At 41.5% G+C, this 23,332-nt stretch overlaps 1 protein-coding gene across 1 annotated transcript in view; it reads left to right on the forward strand.

Moving 5' to 3' along the window:
- The window catches only part of TBCD (tubulin folding cofactor D), a 117,564-nt gene that overhangs the window by 55,195 nt on the left and 39,037 nt on the right, over positions 1 to 23,332 (forward strand). The window contains 8 exon segments of the mRNA XM_027664101.1: positions 3,771 to 3,828; positions 8,306 to 8,335; positions 11,627 to 11,712; positions 14,119 to 14,199; positions 14,943 to 15,016; positions 15,883 to 16,000; positions 16,890 to 16,950; positions 18,334 to 18,356. Of these exon segments, the coding sequence (XP_027519902.1) occupies positions 3,771 to 3,828; positions 8,306 to 8,335; positions 11,627 to 11,712; positions 14,119 to 14,199; positions 14,943 to 15,016; positions 15,883 to 16,000; positions 16,890 to 16,950; positions 18,334 to 18,356 (531 nt within the window).

Consider the following 23,332-nt stretch of genomic DNA (forward strand, 5'->3'; position numbering starts at 1 on the left):
CAGTGGGAGCAGGGCTGGAACCCTGGCACACACAGTGGGAGCAGGGCAGGAGGGCGGCCGTGGCTTCCCCGCGGTGCCGCGTTGGGTTGGCAGGAGGGGGGAACGGGCAGGTGTGGCTCTGGATGGATGAGGGAGCTTGCTCCAGGGCAGGATTGTCCTGCAGAACTGGGGAAATCTGAAGCATTGCTCTGAGCTATGTCTTGTACCATGATGAAATATGGAGAATGGCTTTGTGCTGTTGTGTTCCTCTGGAGGAGAGCTGTGTGCTGAAGGCACTTGGGTAAAGTGAGCTCCTGCAGGGCCATCACAGGCCTTTTTAAAATGTGTTTTATTTTAATAGCAGGATTCGTAACTCCTGTTCTAAGCATTTTTCTTATTTCTCTTTTCTACATGTGTATTCATTATACTTTTACCATTTTATTCCCAAAATTTGTCACTGGAATGACCCACTGAACAGTGTAGGAGGGTGGGTGGGCAGTGGGTAATGTGAGAGCTTGAGCTGAGCTGGGTTAGAGGGACTGCCAAAGCAGGCAGTGTGGAAGAGGGAATGGCCACTACATTTCTCCTTCTCCTCAGACCTTCTCCTTGCCTAGATAAACAGAGGAATTAAATCTGAGACAGGAATTAAATCTGAGACAGGAATTAAATCTCGTTCCCCAGCAGTGCAGCTGGAACAGACTCTTTGGCTCGTTCCTTCCCCTGCATTGCTCCTGCAGTGGTGTAACAGCTCTGTGGGATGAAGTGAACAGGGAAACTACTCTGCTCTCAAAAACAGAACTGGCAAAAGAAAAATTAATTGAGCCTACATGTGTTTTCATCACCCAGCTCACTGCTTAGCAGTGGCATGACTGGAGGGGAGCAGAAGGGGCTGTTTGCAGCAGCAGTGCTCAACAAACTCGACTCTGATCTCACCTCCTTTCCTTAACTTGCTTGGATTGTTCAAACCCATTTTACTTGTGATGGTTGCTGTGCCTTCCTTTCCCTAATGTACAACAGGGAGGAGAGTTTGCTGCCCTGTTGCCACTTAGACTTTTCCCTTTTAGGGCTCAGGAAGGAAATTCTGGTTCTGTGCCAAACTGGCAAGAGGTTTGAGAGTTTATTTTTCTCTTCCTGCAGCTTCAGGGTGGCACAGTGGAATGGGTGGTAGCAGATTCCCAAGGGTTAGCAAAGAATCAGCTTCTTTGCTGCTTGTGGTTAGTGGAGACTGGAAGTGCCTGCTAGGGGTGACAAAGGGAATTCAGGTTTATTGTCTGGTACATCTGGAGAGGGTAACCTGGTATTTCTGCTGTTTCTGTGTTCTGATGTCTCTCACCTGGGCAGCCTCTGCTGTCTGGTTCTTCCCACCTTGTCCGGGAAGGGAATGACATCCACGTGGGTGGGGGAAGTGCCCACTGACATACTTGGAGTCCTTCTAACTTTCCCTGAAGCCAGTTAGGTGAGTCCTTGGAGGAGCAAGGAAGGGATGAGGAAGAAAGGGAGAGTTATTAGTTGACTGATAGAGTTGCAACTTACTTTTTAAAGTCTGTTTATGTTCACTGTACACTTGAACACTGCTGTTCATACAGGCCCACGTACCTCAAGGAACTGGGGAAGGTGTTCATGGAGACTGGAGGATGCAAAGCCGTGCTCTGCTCCGCCTGGCAGCGGGCAGGTGTGGTGCACTTGGGGCAAGTCAAGACATGATCCTTTGAGTAGCTTAAAAAAATACCCCACTTGGTTTGACATAAACAGTTTCTTTATGTTAGGAAATCCTGGTGCAGTATCACATAAACTCCCACGACGAGGCAGACGGGTGAAGACACCTTAGACATGTTTCATCCTCGGCACGTTGCCCTCCCCGCTAATCCCTGAGCCTCCCAATGGGAATGGGCCTGAAAGAATTATTTGTGGACTTTGATAAGTTAAAATACTTCATTAAAAGGATTAACATAAAACAATGACTACTGTATGAATGGGGCTGTGAGGACAATGACAGAATTCCTGGGGTTTTCTGTTTTGTTTTACTCAAGCACAGTGTGCAGTTGCAGCACAGATTGACTCGGGTGGCATCACACAGACGTTGTGTTGCTGGTTTGACTTAAAACAGGTTTGTCCTAAGGTAGCAGAAGAATAAGCAAAAATGGAGAAATGCAATTTCATTATAAGCTGAGCTCTTGTTTGATACAGTGAGGGCAGCACTTGGGATTCTGAACTTCCTGGTGCAATGAGGGTTTTTTTAATGGCTGGATTTTTTTTCCTCTTCAGAAAAGATCAACATTGAAATCCTGCATAACTGACAAAATGCTGTTTTAGCTTATAGTCCATAAAATGGGAAATGTCAGGGAGAAATTTGCTTCTTTTTGCTTTCCAGGATCGTTTTCATCCAGTTCCACAGTTTTGAATGTTCTCTAATTAAAAGGTTTGTGGGAGCTAGTCATGTCATGTAACCATATACTTCTTAAATGTCCTTTTAAAATAATTTTTAAGTCTCTCTATGTGCCAGAGAATTAGCAAGCATGGTATGAAGATGATGTATCTGACCCAGCAGTTTTTCAGCACTGAGCCATGTGTGCTGCTTCCTAATGGAACACTTCCTGAACATTTGCTCTTCCAGTAGCTGTTGTTTGGATGGCCTCCTCTTTCCTCTTGTTTTTGTGCAGAGGGGAATTGCTCGTGCAAGTAGCAATAAGAAAGCATTAACTGTCTCTAGAACAATTTATTGGGGTTTGTTTTCATTTCATTCTGCCTTTCTGTCTCTTGTTTTCCTTAATGGAGATAAACTGAAATTACAGAGGCCAAGCTGACTATGCATTTCAGGGAATTTGAACAACACAGTATTCATCACTGTAGGGAACTGATAGCCACTACCCAGGCAAGCTTGATATTATCAGTGTAATTAATATCCTTATGCTGAAGCAAAGCTATCTTGAATTTACTTTTCAGCCAGTATTTATTTCCGGTTTTGCCTGGAGTCAATAAATAATGTAATGAAGAGTTTCAGGGTTTGAAAGGAATAATTTTCTGCTTAAATGATTCTCCTGAAGTGATGTTTATTTGTTGCTGAAGTTAATTGAATGCTGGAGGTGGATTTCTAAAGCTGTAGACTGCCTGTCCTGGAATATATTCTCCCTCTCTTGTGTGGCACATCTTTGAACAGCAGTTCTTTTGAGGCAGGAGAATCACCCTGTGCAGGGTCACCAGACTTCATACATGAAGAAATCATTTTGTACAATCATCCTTCTGTATCTACAGGTCACCCTTTAAAAAAAACCAGCTTTGCAGTTTGTCTTGCAGGTCACTTTTGAGCAGGATTTGCATATTGTTGTCTGATTTTTGGTCCTTACAGGATGGGACAGTTCTTGTGGAGAAAGCTGCAGGTTTCCGTTGCTTAACTTTGACTTATGTTTAAGCCTTACCCAAGACTTGCTGTATATTTGGCTATTGAGAAACTGTATTTCCAAGTTTTAATTTGAAATTGCACTGTCTGAATCTCACATTGGAGATGGTCTTTATGCCCAAGTTTTAAACTCCTGCCATATTTAAACCAGAAAACCTCATATTCCTTGATCCAGTGGGATGGCCACTGTCCATTTGTGCTGTGGAAAGTCCACAGCAAATGAGAGAAACAAGGAAGTATGAGGTTATTCCAACTCAGATTTTGTATTTCTAAATAATAATCTCCTTAGAGGACGTGCTGCCTGCTCTGCTTGGAAGGCTAAATGTTGAAATAATGGCATTGCACATTTGTTCTCATATATTTGGTACTAATGCTCAGTGTTTTATTTCCTCAGTGCATTGGTTATTGCTGCAGTGTTTGATCGTGACGTTAATTGCAGAAGAGCTGCTTCTGTAAGTTACCACATTTCAACTTACGTGACTCTGTCAGTTTTTGTTTGTTTTCATTTAATTTAAAAATTCGTAGACTTGACTATGTAGAACTACAGTAGAGGAGCTGTGAGCAAAAAAAGTGCTTTTTGAAATCCTTAGAAGTATTGTGTGAATTTAGATTTTAATTGGAATAATCCACAGATGTACATCTTGATTTATGGCCACAGTTAACAATCTGCTGTATTCTTGTCATGGTGGTTAAGATAAAGTATCTAAGGAAGGGCTATTTAGCATTTTCTAGTCACAATATCACAGACAAAAGGGTCCTACACAAAACACAGACATTGGCTCATTTGCAGGTCACTAAACTGGTGAGTTTTATGAGGCAACACTTTTGTGATTGTACATCAGCTGTTACTCTCTGATCATGGTAATTTCTAGAATAATGTCTCTCCTTCAAACATATTTTCACTTATTGTATAAAACTCTTTCCATAGGGCTGGGAATTTTTAAAAGGAAGTGATAAATCCAGTAGGCAGGTTTGTTATGTAGTTAATAGCACTGACACCAAATTATATTCTGTGGAAACTTTCTGCAGAAAATATTTATGCTGATGAGAATTGGGGAAGAATGTTCCTAAGAGAAGGGAATGATGAAGAATTACAGAATTCTGTAGTCATAGAATTTAAGAAGAAGAAAGAATGCACACATTATCTTTGAGAATTTAAGTCTGTGTCTTGTATATATTGAACTTGCTTTCTTAAAAAAAAAAAAAAAGAAGGAAATAGGTATTAGTTGTCTCAACAGAAAAAACAAATTATTATATGTAAATGTAAAAAACCCCACCCTGTAACTGTATGAGCTCAAACCAGACCCAGACAGTGTCTGCCAAAGCACCAGGTGTCTGTTCCTGACAATAAATGTCACTGTGAATGTGTTAAAAAAAAAAAGACAGTCTTTTCAGTGTGTACATTAACAGGTCTGTCTGATTTTTTTTGACTGAAATTTTGAAAGCTAATGCATTTATAGCACAAGAAGGTTTTCTCAGGGATACCTGGATAGCATCCTTATTTTTCCTGGCCACACCTCTGGTGGAGAGATGAAGCTGCTGAATGAAGCTGCAGAGTAATTGCTGGGGAAGTGAGTCAGTGGTTGTGCAACCCCAGCACAGCTCGGGGGTCTGGAGGCTCTGAAACCAAAGCCAAGGGGCTGGAGGTTGCTGAGTGCTCACAGAACATATTCTTCACATATGTACAAATAGTGAATATCACCAGTGCTACTCCTCCTAAACTTCAACTCCTAAATTTAGGTAGAATTTACTGTTCTTGGCTAATGTAAGTCGCTTTATTCAAATCAATTCCTTGGAGGGATTTGCTTTCCTGAGAACTGCAACAAAACATTAAGGAGCACAGGTGGTGGGAAGTGAATTATTTATTTATTTATATAGAAATTTCCTTGGAATCAGGGGTCATATATAATTAGAAATCTATAACACAATTGCCACTACAAGTGTACTGCTTACCTTTAGTAGCTTCATCTGATTGTTCTGTGTGATTTTCAGTATGTTTCTACACTTAAACATAAACCAGTATTTGACCATGAACTATGGTGCTAAACCAGCCACGTTCACTAAATCTATGAACTTAGTGCAGCCTGTGTATCTATATTTCTAGTGAGTATAAAACCCAGCATATTTTCTCCTCACTTTCCTCTTCTGCTGTAGCCCAAGTACTTTCTGATTTAGAGCTGGTCAAAATTTGGAATTGCTGTTTGATGGGTAGTTATGAAAGTACCAAAACCTTTTTTCTTATTTTAGAAAGGCATAGATATATTTTGTGTTTGCCAGGCATTCCTACGATTTTGAAGAAAAATACCTGGGAGTCCTAAATATTTCCAATCATTCCTGCAGTTAAACACATATTTAAATAAACAACATGTTTTACTAGATTTTCCATCTATTACAATATGGAATATATTCTAATGCAGAGCACCAATAAAACAAAATAGAGAACAGAGACATTTTGAACCCTGAGGTTAAAGAGAATAGAACAAGACTGTGCTTTTGAAGCTCCACGAGCATTCTGGGCTGGCTTGTGCAACTCTTTCATGAATAATCAGTATAAGGAATAATCAGATGAATAAGTGATGTTGAATTGGACTCCATTCAGCTCTGTCATTTCAGAGGAGGGGTTTTTTTTCCTCTTGGTTGAATGATAGTTTTTAAATTATCTATTTTTAAACAAAATATATTTAATGTTGTAATATTTTTTCAAGTTTTGTGGGAAAGCAGAGTGTTCAGGTTACCAGGCTAGGTCAGTCACCTTGGTTCTGATCCCATGGAATCTTTATTTAATATCTTTGTATCCAGTTTTTCCATCTCCAGAAGGGGATTGTATAAAAAATGAAAAATTATTCTTACAAAGCAGTTGAACTATTTGGCATCCTTTAGGAATTCGAAGCTGTTTGAAAGTGTGACTGAATTAGTAACATTTTCAGTTACTGATAATCTCCTAAGTATTACAAAGAAAAGTCTTTTGTGAAATGATAAAAAAGCGCTAAAGGAATATGGAGGGAATTCTGTGAACATTATATGAGCTTTCTGTACAGTGGCTGGTTTGCTGCAACATTCTCTCTAGGCCCCTACACATCTTTTTCCAGTTATTTTGCCACAGTGTATTTTTGTCCCAGGGCTATGGGTTTATTGTAAGTAGGACAAAACTCTCACTGGTTTGCAACCAGATTTACATTGCTTGGCTATGATTTTGAAAGAAAAGAAGGCTTTACAGATTTTATATCATTTAGGCACTTGTCTGAGCAGCACATTTTTGAAAGGAATTGTAATGCATTGATTAAACTATGAAATCCCTTGGATATGATGGAGAGTGTCATCTTCACTGAAATGTCCCTGTGCTGAGTAAAAGGATCTCAATAGCATAAAGTACAGTATAAAATATAGGATATGCCCTCTGTAATATGTTGAGGGTCTCAGTAACATTAAATATAGCATAAAGTATAGCATATATCCTCAAAAATATATTGAGGGTTTCAATAACATTAAATATAGCATAAAGTATAGCATATATCCTCAAAAATATATTGAGGGTCTCAACAGGATAAAGTGGGACCTAAAGCTGATGAGGAAGTAGGAAGAAATAAATGATTCAGAGTGACATGAAATGATGTCCTGGCAAATCCTGACTCAGAGCAAGTCACACTCCCTTGTGTTGGGAACGAGGTGAGGAGGGGAAAGACCTGTGTCAGTCTGGGCCCCATCATTCAGCAAAGAGCAGACCCAGGGCATCTCTGCAGCCCCAGCTCCTGCTCCGGAGGCACTGGATGTGATGCCCGAGGCGATCCAAAGCCGGAGAGCCCGGGGGCACTGCTGGCAGAGGCAGGGGGGTGGGTGGGCTCCCCAACCTGTGCTACGTGTCCTGAGCTGGAGATGCTGTGAGCAGGAGCTGAACCTGCCTGGGCAGGTCTGCAGGGACTGAGCAGGATCACCCCAGGAAGGCTCCGAGAGGCTGCGGCTCCGTCCCGGCTGGTGCAGCCCTGGCTCCACCTGCGCAGTGGGTGCCCTGGGGAGCAGGCTGAACCTGTTGTTTCCACAGGTGGATTAACACATGGGTGCTGTATTTATGAAGGAAATACAGAAGCTCTGTCTGTCCAAATTCTTGTGGTATTTCAGTAAGGATTGGGGCTTCCCCCCATCTGTTAAATATCAATTAACAGTTGCTGTCCATCACTAGAGAGCTGTGTGTGCAGAGAGTGACGGTTCCTTGGAGAAATGTCCAGAAACTATGATCTCCCCTCCCTGAAAAGGGTTAAAATTTTTATTAATACTTAGAATTACAGCCTTTTGAGGAATGAAAAACGATGACTGTTTTTTTGAGGGAGGGAGAAAATTCAAGTAGGAAGTAGGGAATTAATTAGGTTTTACTCTGTGCACCGTACATGTACAGATTAATTTTATGGTCGTATTTGTTGCATTTTGCAAGAATTTGAGTTTATTTAGAGCAAAACACAAGAAACATATATGACTTTCATCTTAAAATTTCAGGGTGCTTTCAGACATGTACTGTGCAGATAAGTGCTGCAGTCTCAATGTTTTTTGCCTGAAGTTTTCACAATGAATCAAACTTTGCCACTCTCAGCAAGTGATGTTGAAGCCAGACAAGAGTGAGCTGTCTCAATTTCTGTTGTCTACAGGCACTGACTTTCAATCCCAGGGCGAAGCCTTGTGTCACTACTCCAAAGCACTTGTGTGGGTGTGACTGGTTTAATAAACCTGCATTCTTAAACCTCCAGCTTTGGGAGCACCCGAACGAGGAGATGCAGAAACAGAAAAGCCCCGCGGGCTTGTTCTACTGACAGAGTTTACTTTATTTAAAACAGAAAAGCCATGGGTCATTTATATTGTTGTGTGTTTTGAATTCATCATCTGGTGTTTATCAAAAAGCAAACCTGACTCGTTTTGGTGTGTTTGTTCTCTGTTCCTTAGGCTGCCTTCCAGGAGAATGTTGGGAGACAGGTACGGTGACTTCCCTGCATCTTCATTCATTTGTGCCTCGGAGCTCACTGTAAACGTGGAGTACCTGAAATCAAAACTAGACACTGTGGCTTTGGAAAAATTGAGTAAAAGAATGTCACAAAAATAATTGTTTTCATTATGAACAGCAAGTTCTAGTGGAATATTTCTCTGAGTTTTGAGTCTGATTTTAGTATTCCAGTTTCGGAAGAAGGGGAGCTTTCTGGTAATTTTCAGTCCTTCTGAAAAGCAGTATCAACATTTGTGACAGCCATGGTATGCCCTGCAAGCTGTAGTGCTCTTAAAACAGGAAAAGTGTAGTGTTGTTTGTTTGGGCTTGGGGTTTTTTGGGGTTTGTTTTGTTTCATTGACTTTCTCGTTTTCAATAGAAATAGAACAGCTGAAGTGTGCTGTGCAGTCATTGCTGTGGTTGGTGGTACCCCAGTGAACCAGGCTTAAGAGTCTTCAACTCAATTTTTGGGTTTGCCTGTTGTACCATACAGATATTTTGAGAAAGCTGGTGCTTCTGAAGGTACCCAAGTGCTTTGAAAAAAGATATTGTGGTAGGTTCTGATGTAACTTTAGCAACGTGTAAGTGGTTAAAATGCTCAGACAACTTTGATTTTCAACCTGGGAGGAGAGAAGTAAGTAGGGTAAAGACTTGGATTTCCTGGTTTCTTATCAGGAATTAATAAAACTGAACATACAACTAAGAGAGGAAGAAAAGGGGGGGGGAGTGGTTCAGTTAGTGACAGAGCAGGTCATGTGAGCATGGTTAAAGCAATTTTGTTATCAATAAACTGCTCTTTAAAAGAACAATATTATTCCTTTAGAACTGTGGGTGTCAAGCAGTCTGTTTCTATCCAGTGTGTGCATTTCTAGATAGAAGTAGTTTAACAGCAGAGAATGGGTGCAAGAAGACCCTGGAAGAGGGTAGGGACTTTTGGTGACCTGACCCAGGTAGGTCTGTGATAAGCAGAAGTCAGTGTGACTCTTCCCTGGGTCTGTAGTTCCTGCCCTGGAGAGGTTGGGCATCACAGAGCAGCTCAGCCTGGTTCCACCACGTGAGGTGCTGAGGGAAGTGAATAACACACCTTACCCTGCCTTCAGCTCCAGGTGAGGGAGGGCTCCTGGGTGCTGCAGGTTTGAAGTGCTTCCATGTAGCAAAAATTTTGTGGAGTGTTTTATTTCTTAATTAGAGGAGCACAGTCCAGGTTAGTTTACAACCAGAAAGGTTCCTTATGGTCTCTGTTCTGGCCCACAACTCAGATGTCTTGGTGTTGGTAGAACACACGTGACTTCAGCTTCTATGTTGGCACATTAGCAGTGAAACAGTCAGTTTTCATGGCAGAAAGGACACTGTCAGCCTCTCCTGCTGGTTCCTGCAGAAGTTCAGAAGTTGAACCATGCCTTGGTGCCTAGGAAAATGGTTTCTTAATGAGCAGATCCACCCTCTGGAGTTCTCTCCCCGGATGCACTATGTTAAAAGACACCCTTTCTCTGAATTAGAAGGAGCTAAAACATATTTTCCAGCTGAGGTAACAATGCTGATAGTTAATAGGTGGAGAAGAAGGCTGCCCTCACCTACCCCCTGCTTCCTGCCTGCTTCACCTTTGTAATTCCACATGTCCCAAATCTGGAGCTTGCTTGTGGCCACTGAAGAAGCCATTGTAATTCACACTGTGTGGAAATGGGAGCTTTGAAAAACGTGGAGAATTTTTTAAAGCATAAATAGTGAGAAATGCACCTACTTCTAATAATACCAACTTTCATATTGGAGAATTTTTCAGTGTTCTGACAGAATAGAAACTGTTGGCTGTTCCTGTGGAGCCAGGCTCTCCCACTGGCCATGACCTCTGTAATCCTGAGCTGGGAGTCAGGAATGCTGCTGTCTCACCAGCAGGCACGGTGGCACCCTGACCTGTGGTGAGATGGCATTGAACTGGCACACTCACAGCTGAGGAACAAATAGCAGGGTCCAGCTGGCAGCTAGAACTGGAATTATTTGGCTGTGATTTTCCTTATGTAGTGTGCATCCTTATATATTCCATTGCTTGCCTTGCTGTTTGACCTTAAATCATGATGAGATTTCTCGTGTAGTTTTTTGTCCCTAATCACTGTTTCATGAGGTTTTTGGACAGAGCATTCATTTCAACTTTGAGTTATCAGGGTGTCCCTTGGATAAGCCATAAATCCTCTGTCTCTCCTTGGTTCAGTCAGATTCCAGGCCTGGTTTGGTTTTTATTTTGGATCCCTGGCATTATGCTTCCCAGCCCAAGATCTCCAGAGCCCCTGGCAGCTCCCACTGCTGGCAGGATAAACTGCTTCAGTGGCTCAGGCTCAGATCGAGAGATACTTTCCACTGGTTTTGCATGGCTGTGTCCTAATGTGGAAGGGATGAGTGAGCTGTAAACAAACCAACCTGCATCACATCCCCAACCTGTACTTCCACAGAGCCTCATTCCTTAAACACTCTCCCGGTGTCCCTTCTGGAAGTGAGCAGAGTGAGTGTCTGTCACTTGGCTCTTTCCCATTTTGCTTCATTATGTCTCACGGATGCTTTGCTGCCTCTGCTTTTCCAAAACACAGCTGTGCTGTGTAATGCTCTGTTAAACCAGCCAGAGCCAAGCAAACTCTGAATGTCTGAACTGTATTGCTTATATATACAAAAATTCAAATTTCTAAGTGGAAATGTCATATTTAGAAAGATAATTTATTCTCTAGAAACAGACTGGCTTGAGCAGGGATAGCAGAAGTAGGATTCAGTCTTTCAGGCTTTGCTGGGAAACAGTTTTCTTTTTAAAACCAAACCAACCCCAATTTTTTAGTTCATTAAATGTATGTGTAAGTATTCTTCATGGGATGCATTTCTGGCTGCCCAAATCTCTAATTTTATACTTCATAAAACTCGCAGCAGATCCTTGTGCCTTCACATAAACTGGAAACTTGTTTGTGTTTACTTAAACCTCCTTCCAGAGGAATCATTCTCTGGGTACATACATAGTCATGCATTCCCCAAGTACATATTTGGGTATGACTGGAAGGTGTGAAGGAGCTATTGCATAGGTTACTGTCTGCTGCCTTTTACCTGGGCTGTTTATCATTGACTCACAAGCAAAGTGAGGTGTTTTGCTGTTTATATATTCAATATCCTTTATGTCTTTGGTACAAGTGATTTTACTGTAAATTAAATTGTGTTTTTTCAGTGCTTGGGAGAGTAGCTGGAAATTTGTTTTCAATAATGTTGCCTATTTGGAAAGTATTTTACACTTTAAAATCATATTTTGTTTGTAGGGCACTTTTCCCCATGGCATCGACATTCTCACTGCAGCTGATTATTTTGCTGTTGGGAACAGAGTTAACTGTTACCTCACTATAAGGTAAGTTTCCAAGCATTAGTTTTCCTAAACATGAGGGACCTCTTGTACATAATGAAATATTTGCTGGTTGTCTCACCTTATGGAACATTATGTTTTAACACTGATGATTTCAGATAAATTAAAATCAGATTTTTATTTCTGCATCAAACTGATTATCCTGTGCAAAACATAGTGAAAATGTGGCCATGGTTTCCTTGACTACGAGGAGGAAGCAGCCAAGGGGCCTTATTTGCAGCTGTCACAAAACTGTGCAAGCTGGTCAAGGGTGGGGAAGATGAGGGGGTTGAGTTTGTGGTCTGTGCATAAATCTGTAACTTGATTGCTGCTGTTTGTCCTGGTCAGCTCAGTGGAAATGTGACCACAGCGTTGGTAACGTTTGAAAAACCAAAGTGATCTCTGCAGTCCAGAGTCTGCAAAGAGTAAATGGGAGATACCCAGGCTGGAGTCTGGTTATAAACCAGGGGCTTGTCTCAGAGGTTGGTGTCAGCTCTGGGAATGCAGTGGTGCTGCAGTCAGGGGAGTTCAGAGCCAGGCTGGCAGCTCTGCGTGGCCAGGATGGACAGAACATTGCACTTCCTCTGGGATGATGACAAAGACCAAGGGCTGGTTCCAGCTTGAGTTGTTCCAGACAGAGTCTGGCCTGGAGTCCAGCCTCATCCAGAGCCAAGGCACAGACCGGCACCCACGGGAGGTGATTCAGACCCTTTGGAGACAGGTCAGGTAAATCACCCCATGGAATTGCTCAGAAGCCAAACAGGTCAGAAAGGCTTGAGCAGATGATATCCCTGGGGAACAGAAACAGCAGACAGCTACAGGATGGTGCAGGCTCCACCACCAATTTTGTGACTTCCACTGAGGAGTTTTTTAAGATAATTGCCCTGGAACCCTCCATCTTCTCCTTGACTGTTTGTCATGCATCCCACGTTGTCCCTTTTGTGCACAATCCCTTCAGTCTGTACATACCTTCACCTTTTACCGACTGTCAGTCCTTCTGGGGTCCCCACCCTCCTCCTACACCTTCCCCAGAGCTCCCACCCACGGAGCTGGGATGGGGAAATGCAGGGGCTTGGTATTGCACATGCTCGAGGTCCCTGGGGAATCCATGGGATTTTTGAAACTCTGGCTTTTTGTACTAGAAGAAAATCGAAAACATTCAGAATTGACAAAGCAGTTTTTATTTCCTCTCTTATATAATTTTGGCTTGGAGGGTGATTATGTTCTCCTTACTTTTTGGGAGTGGAAACATTAATTTTTTTTATTTTTCTTTTGATGCTCCTTTATTACTACAAGAAAGAAGAGAGGAGAACTCAAACATGGCAGGGGAATGTGTCTGTTATTGGGTGTTCTTCCAGAACAGGGAGAGGAACCAGAGAGTCGTGAATGTTATAATTTCTCTGCTGGCATCAACCACAAGTGTCCAATCCCCTTCTAGGGCTCAGTAGATGTTGTTTCTCTGTCCTGTGTTGGCTCAAGTGAGCAGGGTCTGTCCCGTGGATTTAAGGATTCCCACTCCTCTGATGAATTCCATAGATGCCAATATGGGAACATTCCGCAGCATCTGGGTTTTCTCTTTGTTTTACTTCTAATTACACACATGTACATTAATGGGACACTGTTATAGTGGCAGAGTTAATCACTCAAAAGATAGGAAAAGGTAAAATTAAGATAATCCATGTGTGCTTAATGCTGTCCCTTTGTGCCCTTTTGACACAAACACGTTCTGCTGATTGTTGGGCTTCCCAAGGTGATTTAACACTCATCAGATGTACTGAGAAAACATTTCATTTAGCTTGTGTTGACCTTGGCTTTCAATAGTTGATGCTTCTGAAGATTGGAAAGCAAGTGTGGCTGTAAGTGAGGTGACTGCAGGCTCCTGGGATAATTAATGCTGGTGTTCCTGTACGTCTCCACTTTGCAGCTTTAACAGTTTTTGTCACAATGGACTTTTTGTGTGTGTTCGATCTTTAAAAAGAGACAGATTGAAAACCCACATTCTGTTTTGTATTTATGAAGATGTAGCACATTTCTAGAACTTACCTTTCCTGTGTCCTGTAGATGGAAAAAATTGCACGAGTTAATACACACATCTGGATTTTCTAGAATGTAACAATGAGAATTGAATGTTTATTTTTGCTCTTCATTGCTGTCAAGCGTGGTGTGTGTAGAGTAGCTTTTATGAAGGCTCTGAAAGCTTTAAAAATTTTCAGTTGTAAAATATTTGCTACTGTATAATTCAGCTGCATCTCGTTGAGGAGAGGGCACATTTAAGTAATTTTTTTTGATTACTTTAAAACTAGAGGATTTAAACCTTTGGAGCAGGTTGTGTTTAAATGCACACAGATGCTGATTCTGTACTCTGTCTCTCTGACCTATATTTCTATATCTATGTGTGCATTTCTTTTTCAGTGTGTATATTGCTGGCTTTCCTGAGTATACACAGCCAATGATTGATCATTTAGTTAATATGAAGATTAACCACTGGGACAGGTAAGTTCATAAAGTTTTAATTATTAATATCCAGGAATTGACTGTTCTGCATATTATATTTTCCTAGACTATTTTTGTAAATTTTACACCAAAGTTTGCAATAACATTTGACTGAAGGAAACTGGGCAAGTAGTGGCTGATATAATCTCTACCTCCTGAGCATACTGTCACTTAAGCAGGTTTATGAATTTGTCTTTTGGCCATGACCTCAATCTGTTAATAGATTAATAAAACCCATTTATATGTTCTATAGTGTATGTGGGGGGTAAACACTGTCACCATACAATTATCCTAATTAAAGCAGATTTCATGCATAGAGATGGTGCTTAGTCACATTCAGTGTTCAGGAAGGTTGAAATGTGTGCCTATCACACAAATGAGATTGTATCAGTGCTGAGCCCAGTTTGCATCATGAGAAATAATCACAGTTTACTGCAGTGGCCCTGCACAGAACAGGCCCTGGGGTTCCACCAGCCCCACTGTTTGTCTCTTTGAGCAACAAGCTTTATTCATGTTGCTCAAAGCTGGCTCTAGGCTGGCTGCAATGGATGCTGTTTGCTTTTGTTGGCTGTTTTGGAGGGAGGAAATACAGGATGGACAGAGAATACTGCAATTTTCATTATTTGGGGGTCTTTTTTTCGCCTGGGGACGGAAGTCTCTTCCCGACGTTGCTTTTTTTGATACGTTGCTTCTGCTAAATCGCTAATGCCCCCAAATCCTAAAATTCTTTCTTACATCTTCAGTGTTATTCGAGAACTTTCCACCAAAGCCCTGCACAACATCACTCCCCGGGCCCCCGAGTACATGGCGAACGTGGGTAGGTACCAGCTGGGCCCTGCACGGGGGGCCAGGCCAGGCCTGGATGGCACAAATGTGTGAAGATCTAAGCATGCACCATGGCTTGGTAAAAATTAACATTTCCCCCTGCAGCTTCCTGCAGTGTAGTGACACTCGTGGCTTTCCCGGTTTTCAGATTTTATGTAAAAATTCTCAAAGACTGCCGGGTTGTTTTTATCTGGGGCGTGGGCTTCAGTTCCCTGAGTGCACTGGACCCTGCTGGTTCTGAGGTGGATAAATGGGTGCAGTTGTGTGGGAACAACTCCAGCAACTACTCCTCAAATTCCCAGATTCTGCTGACAGTAAGGCTTTGATGTTGTAGAGGGTGGGGGGATCTGTTTTGTCTTGTCCAGTCTGACATCTGCAGCAGAATTCCTTTCTGTGTGTGTGTAGTCAGATGTTTCTTAGCATTATTTCCTCGGCCCATTCCAGATCCTGAGGATGTACTGGCTGCATTTTAATGTGGCTGGGAGACAACAGTTGGTCCCCAGTGGATCTGCAGTGACAGAGCTTGCCTGGGCTCCCTGTCCTGGATTAGGAATGTGGCAGTTTACATGGAAGTCAAATTCCATGGCAGTACAAGCCTCACTTCCTCGACTGCTCAGCCAGCCCAGTGCCCAACAGTGACATTATTTCATTTACTCCAGCCAGGGAAGTAGTTGGGAGTACAAAGAATTGTCAGAATTTACTTTATTAAAACTTGTTTTTCATAAAGTAGCCAGGATACTTCACTTTCCAGAAACGTTTTCCCCATTTTATTTCTAGGCAGACATGATTACATGTAGAACTGTGATCTGTCACTATGCTTTGTTTAAAAAAAAAAATTAATTATCTAATCTCTTTCAGTTTTGCCAAGACTTCTGCCTTTATCAGTGGGCTCAGATCTGCACACACGCCATGGGGCAATCCTTGCCTGTGCTGAGATCACCCATGCTCTGTGTAAACTGGCACAAGAGAATAATAGGTATTAATGCAAGATTATCTTGACTATAAATTTTCCTTTCATGTCTGGTCTATTGAAAGCTTCCTGAGTATAATTATGGAAATCTTCATCTCACTGAGCTGCTTTTCCATTGAATTTTTGTTTGTTTTGATCAATGATGCCGAGCCTTCACGTTTTATTCAGTGATGGTTTAAACTTGAGTCTTAAATTCATCAGCAGGAAAGGGAGAGCACTTGCTGCCTTATTTGGAGAGTTCAAAGTGATCACTTAAATATAGATTAATCCCCTTTCCCCATAGGTGGGGGCCTTCGTGGTGAGGGGACAGTCTTTTATCTTCAGTGTAAGAGAAATCCTTCCTCAGTGTGAGAGAAATACCTCCTCAAGCAACTCGTTGAGTTGGACTGATGGAATTGTTGCTGCTGGATTTCTGGTCCATATATATTATATATATACACACATACACACTCATTTGCCATCAGTGTCTATCAAAAGAATCTGGGTTTATTTTAAAGTTTCCTTTTCAAGGAAGTTGAAAAGTTCAAGAAAAAGATGCAGAGCGTTTTTTTAGTAGCAGGAAATACTTGAAATAGATGGAAAAATCACAGAAGTGTTGGAGTCCAAAAATACAACTGAGCTGAGAAGTATTATCAGGGTGTTACTGATTATAGTTTTATTGGGAAGTGATACTAGTTTTATGTGGTCGTTTAGGAATGAGTTTGCTACATTATAAGGAAAGAACTTCTTTTGTTATGCTTGCTCAACTATTTAAGATTAAATATTGCATATTTCTGTGGAGCATAATTTGGAACAAATGACTGTTTTTTTGTTTGAGAGTACAGTGTGATGTCATGGAAGAAAAATTACAGCATGATTAGGAAACCTGTATGAAAAATTCTGTCTCCTTTTACAGATCTGTAACGTACTATTTCAGTGAAAAATCATTGGAGGGACTTAAACAAATCCACCAAGAGGTTTGTAACCAGTATAAATGTATTTTTTAACCTGGTGTATTGTATGGTTTTTAAACAAAGCTTTACAGCTAAGGCAGCTGTCCACCTTCCTCATGCCCTTGCCAAGAGCAAACCATGTCACAAATGTGGTCACACCCCCAGACTGTCTGATAGCTGCATGTCCTGGACCCTGTGTCTTACAGAGTGATTCTGGAGGCTGTTCTACCTCTGCTGAGCCCCTTGCTCTGATGCTGGAAGTCACATTTTTGATATACCTTTGACTCCCTTTCCCCTCTCTCTATGTGCTGACTGGCTTTGCAGACCTTGGGGTGACCATGGTCAAGGGAGACCTCCCAGTGAGCCTGTTCTGTCCCTGCATCCATAATTTACCTGTTTCTAGACCTCAAAGTCATATCCTGCATTTCAATTGCTGCACTGTCTATATCTCCACATATGGTAAATGAAGTCTTGCCCTGCTCAAAGCAGTTCCAGGTGCTTCCACAGGGATGGTTTTCCCTGTCTTGTCCATTTATTTTCAGTGATCTCATGTTGTTTTTTTCTTTTGGCTCTTATTTCTTCCCCCTTTGGAACAACCTATACTCCAGTGTTCAGGCTCCTGCTTTCTGCAGGATCTGTAGTACCTTTAGTCCCAGTCTGATGTGCTAAAGCTGTCAGGCTTCTTCATTTACCCCATAAAGTCCACAGGTGCCTGTTTCACAGGTGAGAGCTGCTGCCACAGGTTGAAAAAACACCTTTTCCCTTTAACTTTCTCACATTGAAAGGCCTGAAAATTTGGTCAAGATGTCTGTGCTGTTACAGTGGCCTCAAGTTGTTATGATGCAACTTGTGCTGTTGTTTGTAATTAATCTGCAAAGTTGCCATAAACTTTTTTTTTTTTTTAAATACCTGTTTGTTTTTTTTGTTTTAGTACATAGAAGTGAGATAATCTCTGATTTATTTTTTTTTAAGTTGGTCTGCTGTAACATTAAGAATGAGCTAATATTTTTCAGTCAGTTTGATTTTTTCCTATTTAATCTGTAGCTAGCAGAGTTAATTTCAGTTATCAACCAATGCAGTCTATCATTCTGAAAGAACCAATGGTGGAAAGCAAATGTATTTTAAAAAGCCAAACTGGCTTCCAGGGTATATGTAGGAACAGCTTGGATTTGGAATTCAGGAATTTATGAATGTGTTACATTGATTTTTCTTTGAATGTAAAGTGCAAATTGGTATAGAGAGGTTGTTTCAGAAAAGATTTTTCCTTTCACTTTTATTTTTAAAATTATCTGAAAGTTTGCACAGCTCACCATACATAGCATTGCATGTGAGGGGGGGGGAAATGAAAACACTTGGATCAAACAAACTCAACTAATATTAATATTTGTTGCTTTTTTTACCCCCCAGCTTTGCAGTCGTCAGTTGTACAGGTAAGGAAATGGATGCCAAAAAAATAATTTTTTTTACTGTAAAGTGTCAATTAGAAGGAATGAAAACAGAAGGATCTGGGGGGGCTTTTGGTTTGTACAATTAGTGGCACCCACCAGAGACTACCAGTCCCTCCCAGTCCCCCAGATCGTGGGTGCAGGTGGTTCAGAAAGGGCTACAGAACTGGCCTTTAATTAATGAGCCCAAAACCCATTTATTTATTTATTTAATGGAGGTTCTCTCTAAGTTCCAGAATTGCTTTCCCCATCCTGTGTAATGGGCGGGTCAGGAGCGTTGCAAAAGGTTCAGGGCAATTTTTCAACTCTTGCGACAAAGAAAATGTAAATGAGTTTTCACTGAGTTGTTTTTCATTTCCTATTTGCTGAAGCTTCCAGGAAATAAAGGGAGGTTGCCTAAATAACTGTTAAGTAAAAGTGAATTAAAACTGATGTGTTCCTAAATTTAAGGAAATCAAAAAGCAGAATGAATGGCTTTTATTCCCTAATGATTGTATATGTGGATTAGGGGTTTTTCCTCTTTTAGCTGACAACATTTTTTGGGCAGTTGGCACATGACAAATCAGTAAAACTTAAGTAGTTTTTTTGTGTAATTATTAATTATTGATTAAAGAATTTTTATGTAAGTATTTTTTCATCTTGAAACTTACTGAAAAAATGAGAAAATTTGCTTTTTGAGGGTCGTACAGAGGGGTGTGAAACTTCCAGTCCCAAGTGAGCCTGGGCTGGCGGATGGGCTTAGTGCTGATACTGTATATTTGTGTCTTTGTGGGTGGCTGTCTTGGCTTCCATAAATTCTTTAATGTCAGGGTGGAGCTTGGGTGTAATTTGTTTTTGTCATAATGTGCACTTCTTGCACTTAATGGTATTTATAAGATGCCTACAGAAATGTTTTCATTCTAGATAAGACTTCTAATTCAACTCCAAGGCTGATTGATTCACTGCTGTTTGCTCTCAGGCTGAGACAGAGATGTCTTCTCTAATCCATAGTTTAAAATATCGGCATGCATAAAATATTTTAAAAAGAGGGCAAGAAAAATAAACTGGGTTATAAAAACAAACCAACAATTGGAGTGTTGCTGGGCAAGCATTAAGTGAAACAAGCCCGACTCGTTTCGTGATGAGTAATTATTGCACATAATATTCCAAAGATTTCCATTTGAGAAATTGCTACCGGGAATTTTCAGTGTTAACAACATCTTGTAGGAATGTTGAAAACCCGTGTGTTTTGTTTGTGTTTTAAGTTTTTAAACTGAGTTAACAAAAAGCATCTGGCCACACGTCTCAGATATTTTGCTTTCACTTCTGGCCATGGAACAGCCTTGGTGGGGACTGAATGGATTTTAATGCTTTGATCAAGCTGTTTTCAGGAATTGTGTTGGCCTGAGAGAAAAGGAAAAGGAAGGAAAGTGTAAAAATGCTGGGTTTTTTTTAAAATAGTTTTTAAATTGTAGTTTATAAATTTTGAACTGGAAAATGGGTCATGAGTTCCTTGACTGTTTAATGTTTAGGATTCTGTTGAATCCCTGAGGATCTCAAGTCAAAAAAGAGAAATCCAAAGTGCTGTAACGGAGACATTCACAGAGCTGCCCAACCATTTCACTTTGTTTAGCAGCTCTTGTAACATCTTTAACCTGATTTTAAAAAATGCCATAAATTATTCTTCAGACAGGACACATTCCAGGTGTTGAGTTATACTGAAGTCAGTCTCAATTTTGAATACACTTGAAGCAATCAAATTTGTTTATGCTAATTGTAGAAAATCCTGTCCTCTACTGTGTTAACTTTTTTTTTTTTTTTTAAATACAAGTATCTTTCTGTCTTCCTGTCAAAGTCCTTCTCTGGGTTTACCATAGTACACTGAAAAAAGAGCCTGCAAGCCTGGGCACATCAGTGTGCACTTCCTCCCATTAGCCTTGATCCTGACACATCTGATGCACTGGTTTGTCTGGAGGAGCTGGTTGGTTTGAGGATTTGCATGGGCACTTCCAGCTGGGGATTGCACAGGGAGCCTGGGTTTCTGTGTTCCGTGGGCACTGGTTAGAGCACGTCACATGCAAACCATGCCCCTTGGAGCATTTGTGTCTTGCGCCTCTTTCATGCTGCTCAGGTTATAAAGTTGCAAAAATTGAGCTATATTTTATTTGCTTTAAACATTACTTTTATATATAAAACCCTAAGGCAAGAACCTGTGGCATCTGTTGCCTCGAGCTGTGTTACTTGGGTTAGGAAGTCACTCTGGTTTCAACTCAGTGTCAGTTGTCAGCCTGATTTATGTTCTGCTTCCACTGCTCCACCATGGTTAGTGTCTTTTTTTTGTAGCAGATCTCTTTCTGTTGTGCATCTGAGACTTTGTACTCGTTCTCAGTACTCCTTCTCCCAAGTAACAAGTGATAGGAAAGAGGTAATGTCCATAACTTGCACCAGGGAAAGTTTAGATTGGATATTGGAAAAAATTACTTCACTGAAAGGGTTGTCAAGCATTGGAAGAGGTTGCCCAGGGCAGTGGTGGAGTCACCATCCCTTGGAGGGATTTAAAAGCCAGGTAGATGTGGCTCTTGAGGACATGGTTTCGTGCTGGGTTAATGGCTGGACTCTATCATCTTGAAGGTCTTTTCCAGCATAAACAATTTAGGATTTGATAATATGAAAAGTCTTCAAGAAAGGAGTAGTTGTGTTAGGGTTCTCTAAAACTGCTTCATGTGATATAAGGTACTTGAGTGACTATTCAGCTGAACAGATATTCAGAATTTTTTTACCTTTCTTGTAGCCAGTTCTGAATCTGATAATGTGGATCTTAATGCCTCACTGAGGTCTTCAGTGTCCTCAAGTGGGGAAGTGGAGGGGTGGATACTGATCTCTCCACTCTTGTGACCCGTGACAGGACTCGAGGGAACAGCTGGAGCTGAGCTGGGGGAGGTTTACGTTGGATATCAGGAAAAGGTTTATCACCCAGAGGGTGATTGAGCACTGTAACAGGTTCCCTGGGGAAGTTGGGGTGTCCCGTGCAGAGCCAAGAGTTGGACTCGATGGTCCTGATGGGCCCCTTCCAGCTCAACATATTCTGTGATTCTGTGGGAGTCGTGTGACAAGATTAGGAACAGATATAGAGGTTGTGCAGATAGATGCTCTGGGCTTCCTGCAGGTGGTTGCACTGCACTTCTGTATTTGAGCAAATGTTGTTTGTTGTCCCTGGAGGGTTCCATCCGAGCGGGATGTGTCGGGATGCGCGACGTTCCTCAGCGACTCCCACGCCAGCGAGCGCGACGTGCTGCACACCGAGCTCTGCTCTGAGCTCATTCCTGCAGCCCCTGAAGAGCCTGGCTGTGTGTGTTGCCTGTCAGCTGTGTCAGCCCAGCAGGTTTAGGAGCTTAGAAGAGCAGCTCGTGTCGGTTGAACTGGCATCGGCAGAGTTTCGGCTTTTCCAGCACAGTAAGGTGGCCCGCGGGTGTCGACAGGTGCTGGGCAAAGGAGAAACTTGTCTCGTTTCAAAGGCCTTTAAGGTTGTAACTAATCTTGATGGTTTCAGGGCAAATGTGTTTCTTGGCATGCTCAGCTGCCTAAAAGAGTTTTTTAGGCGTATTAGCTTAATCAGCAAATAATTCCAGCCTTGCAACAAAGCTCAGCGTAGCAGTTCTTCCAAGTTCAAATGGTTTTCTGCACCCAGGAGCACGTTGGCTGTGTGAGATGGTGCTGCACTGTGCTCTGAAGAGTTATAAGGTGACATTCCTCTGCTACAAACTAAAGTCATTGGAAAAACTTGCTTCCATGGAGCCAGGATTTTACCTGTAGCATTGTGGTGTTGGAATACAGTACACAGTGTGTGTGGTCAGCATACAGATTTACAGTAACCTAAAAAGAGGTGTTTGTCAGGTTAGTAGAGTTTATTCTGTGCGTCTTAAAGGGTTGGTCATCAGAGTTTTGTTAAATACAGGGGTCTGTTCATCTGTGCTCAGGGGTTCCCTTTCCCCCTCTGTGCACCCTCTGATAAAGCCATTATGTACCTCCAGAGCCCAGTGAATGTGCCACCTGGACCTTTTAAGATACCTCAATTCTGTTTGGGACAAAGAATCCCCAAGGAAAATACTTGGTTACTATTCATCCGGAGATGAAATACATGTTCTCAGCTTCCTGGAAATGCAGTATTTGCAGTTGAATCTCTTCAGCTATTCCAGTACTTTTAGGTTCAGATTTGGATGTCTGTGAAAACAGAGATGCTGTTCAATTCCAGACAGCTTCAGTTACTGTTACTTTCATAATCTTAAAGAAGAGTTCTGGTCTTCTCACAAAAAGCAGGTTTTAAATAATTAAAAAAATAAATCCTCAGAAGTGCCTTGAACTTCTTTATGCCCTGAAAACTGCCACTGGTTCTGATTCAGGCCAACATAATTATGAAATAGATACTGTCATTCTTAGGTCAGTAATCTTAATTCTGCAAGGGGTTGTATATTTTATTTTCCACAAGTAAATTGTGACTCACCCTAGGATGTTTTTAGGAGGGAAACATTGCTGTGGAACTGCACATAGGAAGGAATGATCAGGAGCTCGTGGAGCCTGGGCACTGCATCAGTCAATTTGCAAACTGAATTAATAATTAAACCTTGAAACAGGTACATCTAATAAAGTGGTGCAACTTGTGGATATGTCTTTGGAATAAAAAAGAAGGAATACTGACTGTACAGCAAAATTCAGAATCTCTGAATTAGGTAGATCCATATCTTTTTAATTTGCTGAAATACTGTCAAGCAAGATAAAGTTAATAGAAAGATGTGCATCATGTTTGACAAACTAAGCACTGACTGAGAGAAGATCTTGGACTATGATAGAACTCTCAGTTCTTAAAAGTGAAATATGTGTGAGCTGTGGAAAAGGGCAAAAATCAGCTCTCCTGGTGGACACACCGTGGTGTCCAGGCAAGAAACAACTTGAGAAGCTTTGCAGAGGAGCACACGGGGATCATG

This window comes from Corapipo altera, unplaced genomic scaffold, assembly GCF_003945725.1.
Source record: "Corapipo altera isolate COAL_440 unplaced genomic scaffold, ASM394572v1 122, whole genome shotgun sequence".
Classification (NCBI taxonomy): Eukaryota; Metazoa; Chordata; class Aves; order Passeriformes; family Pipridae; genus Corapipo; species Corapipo altera.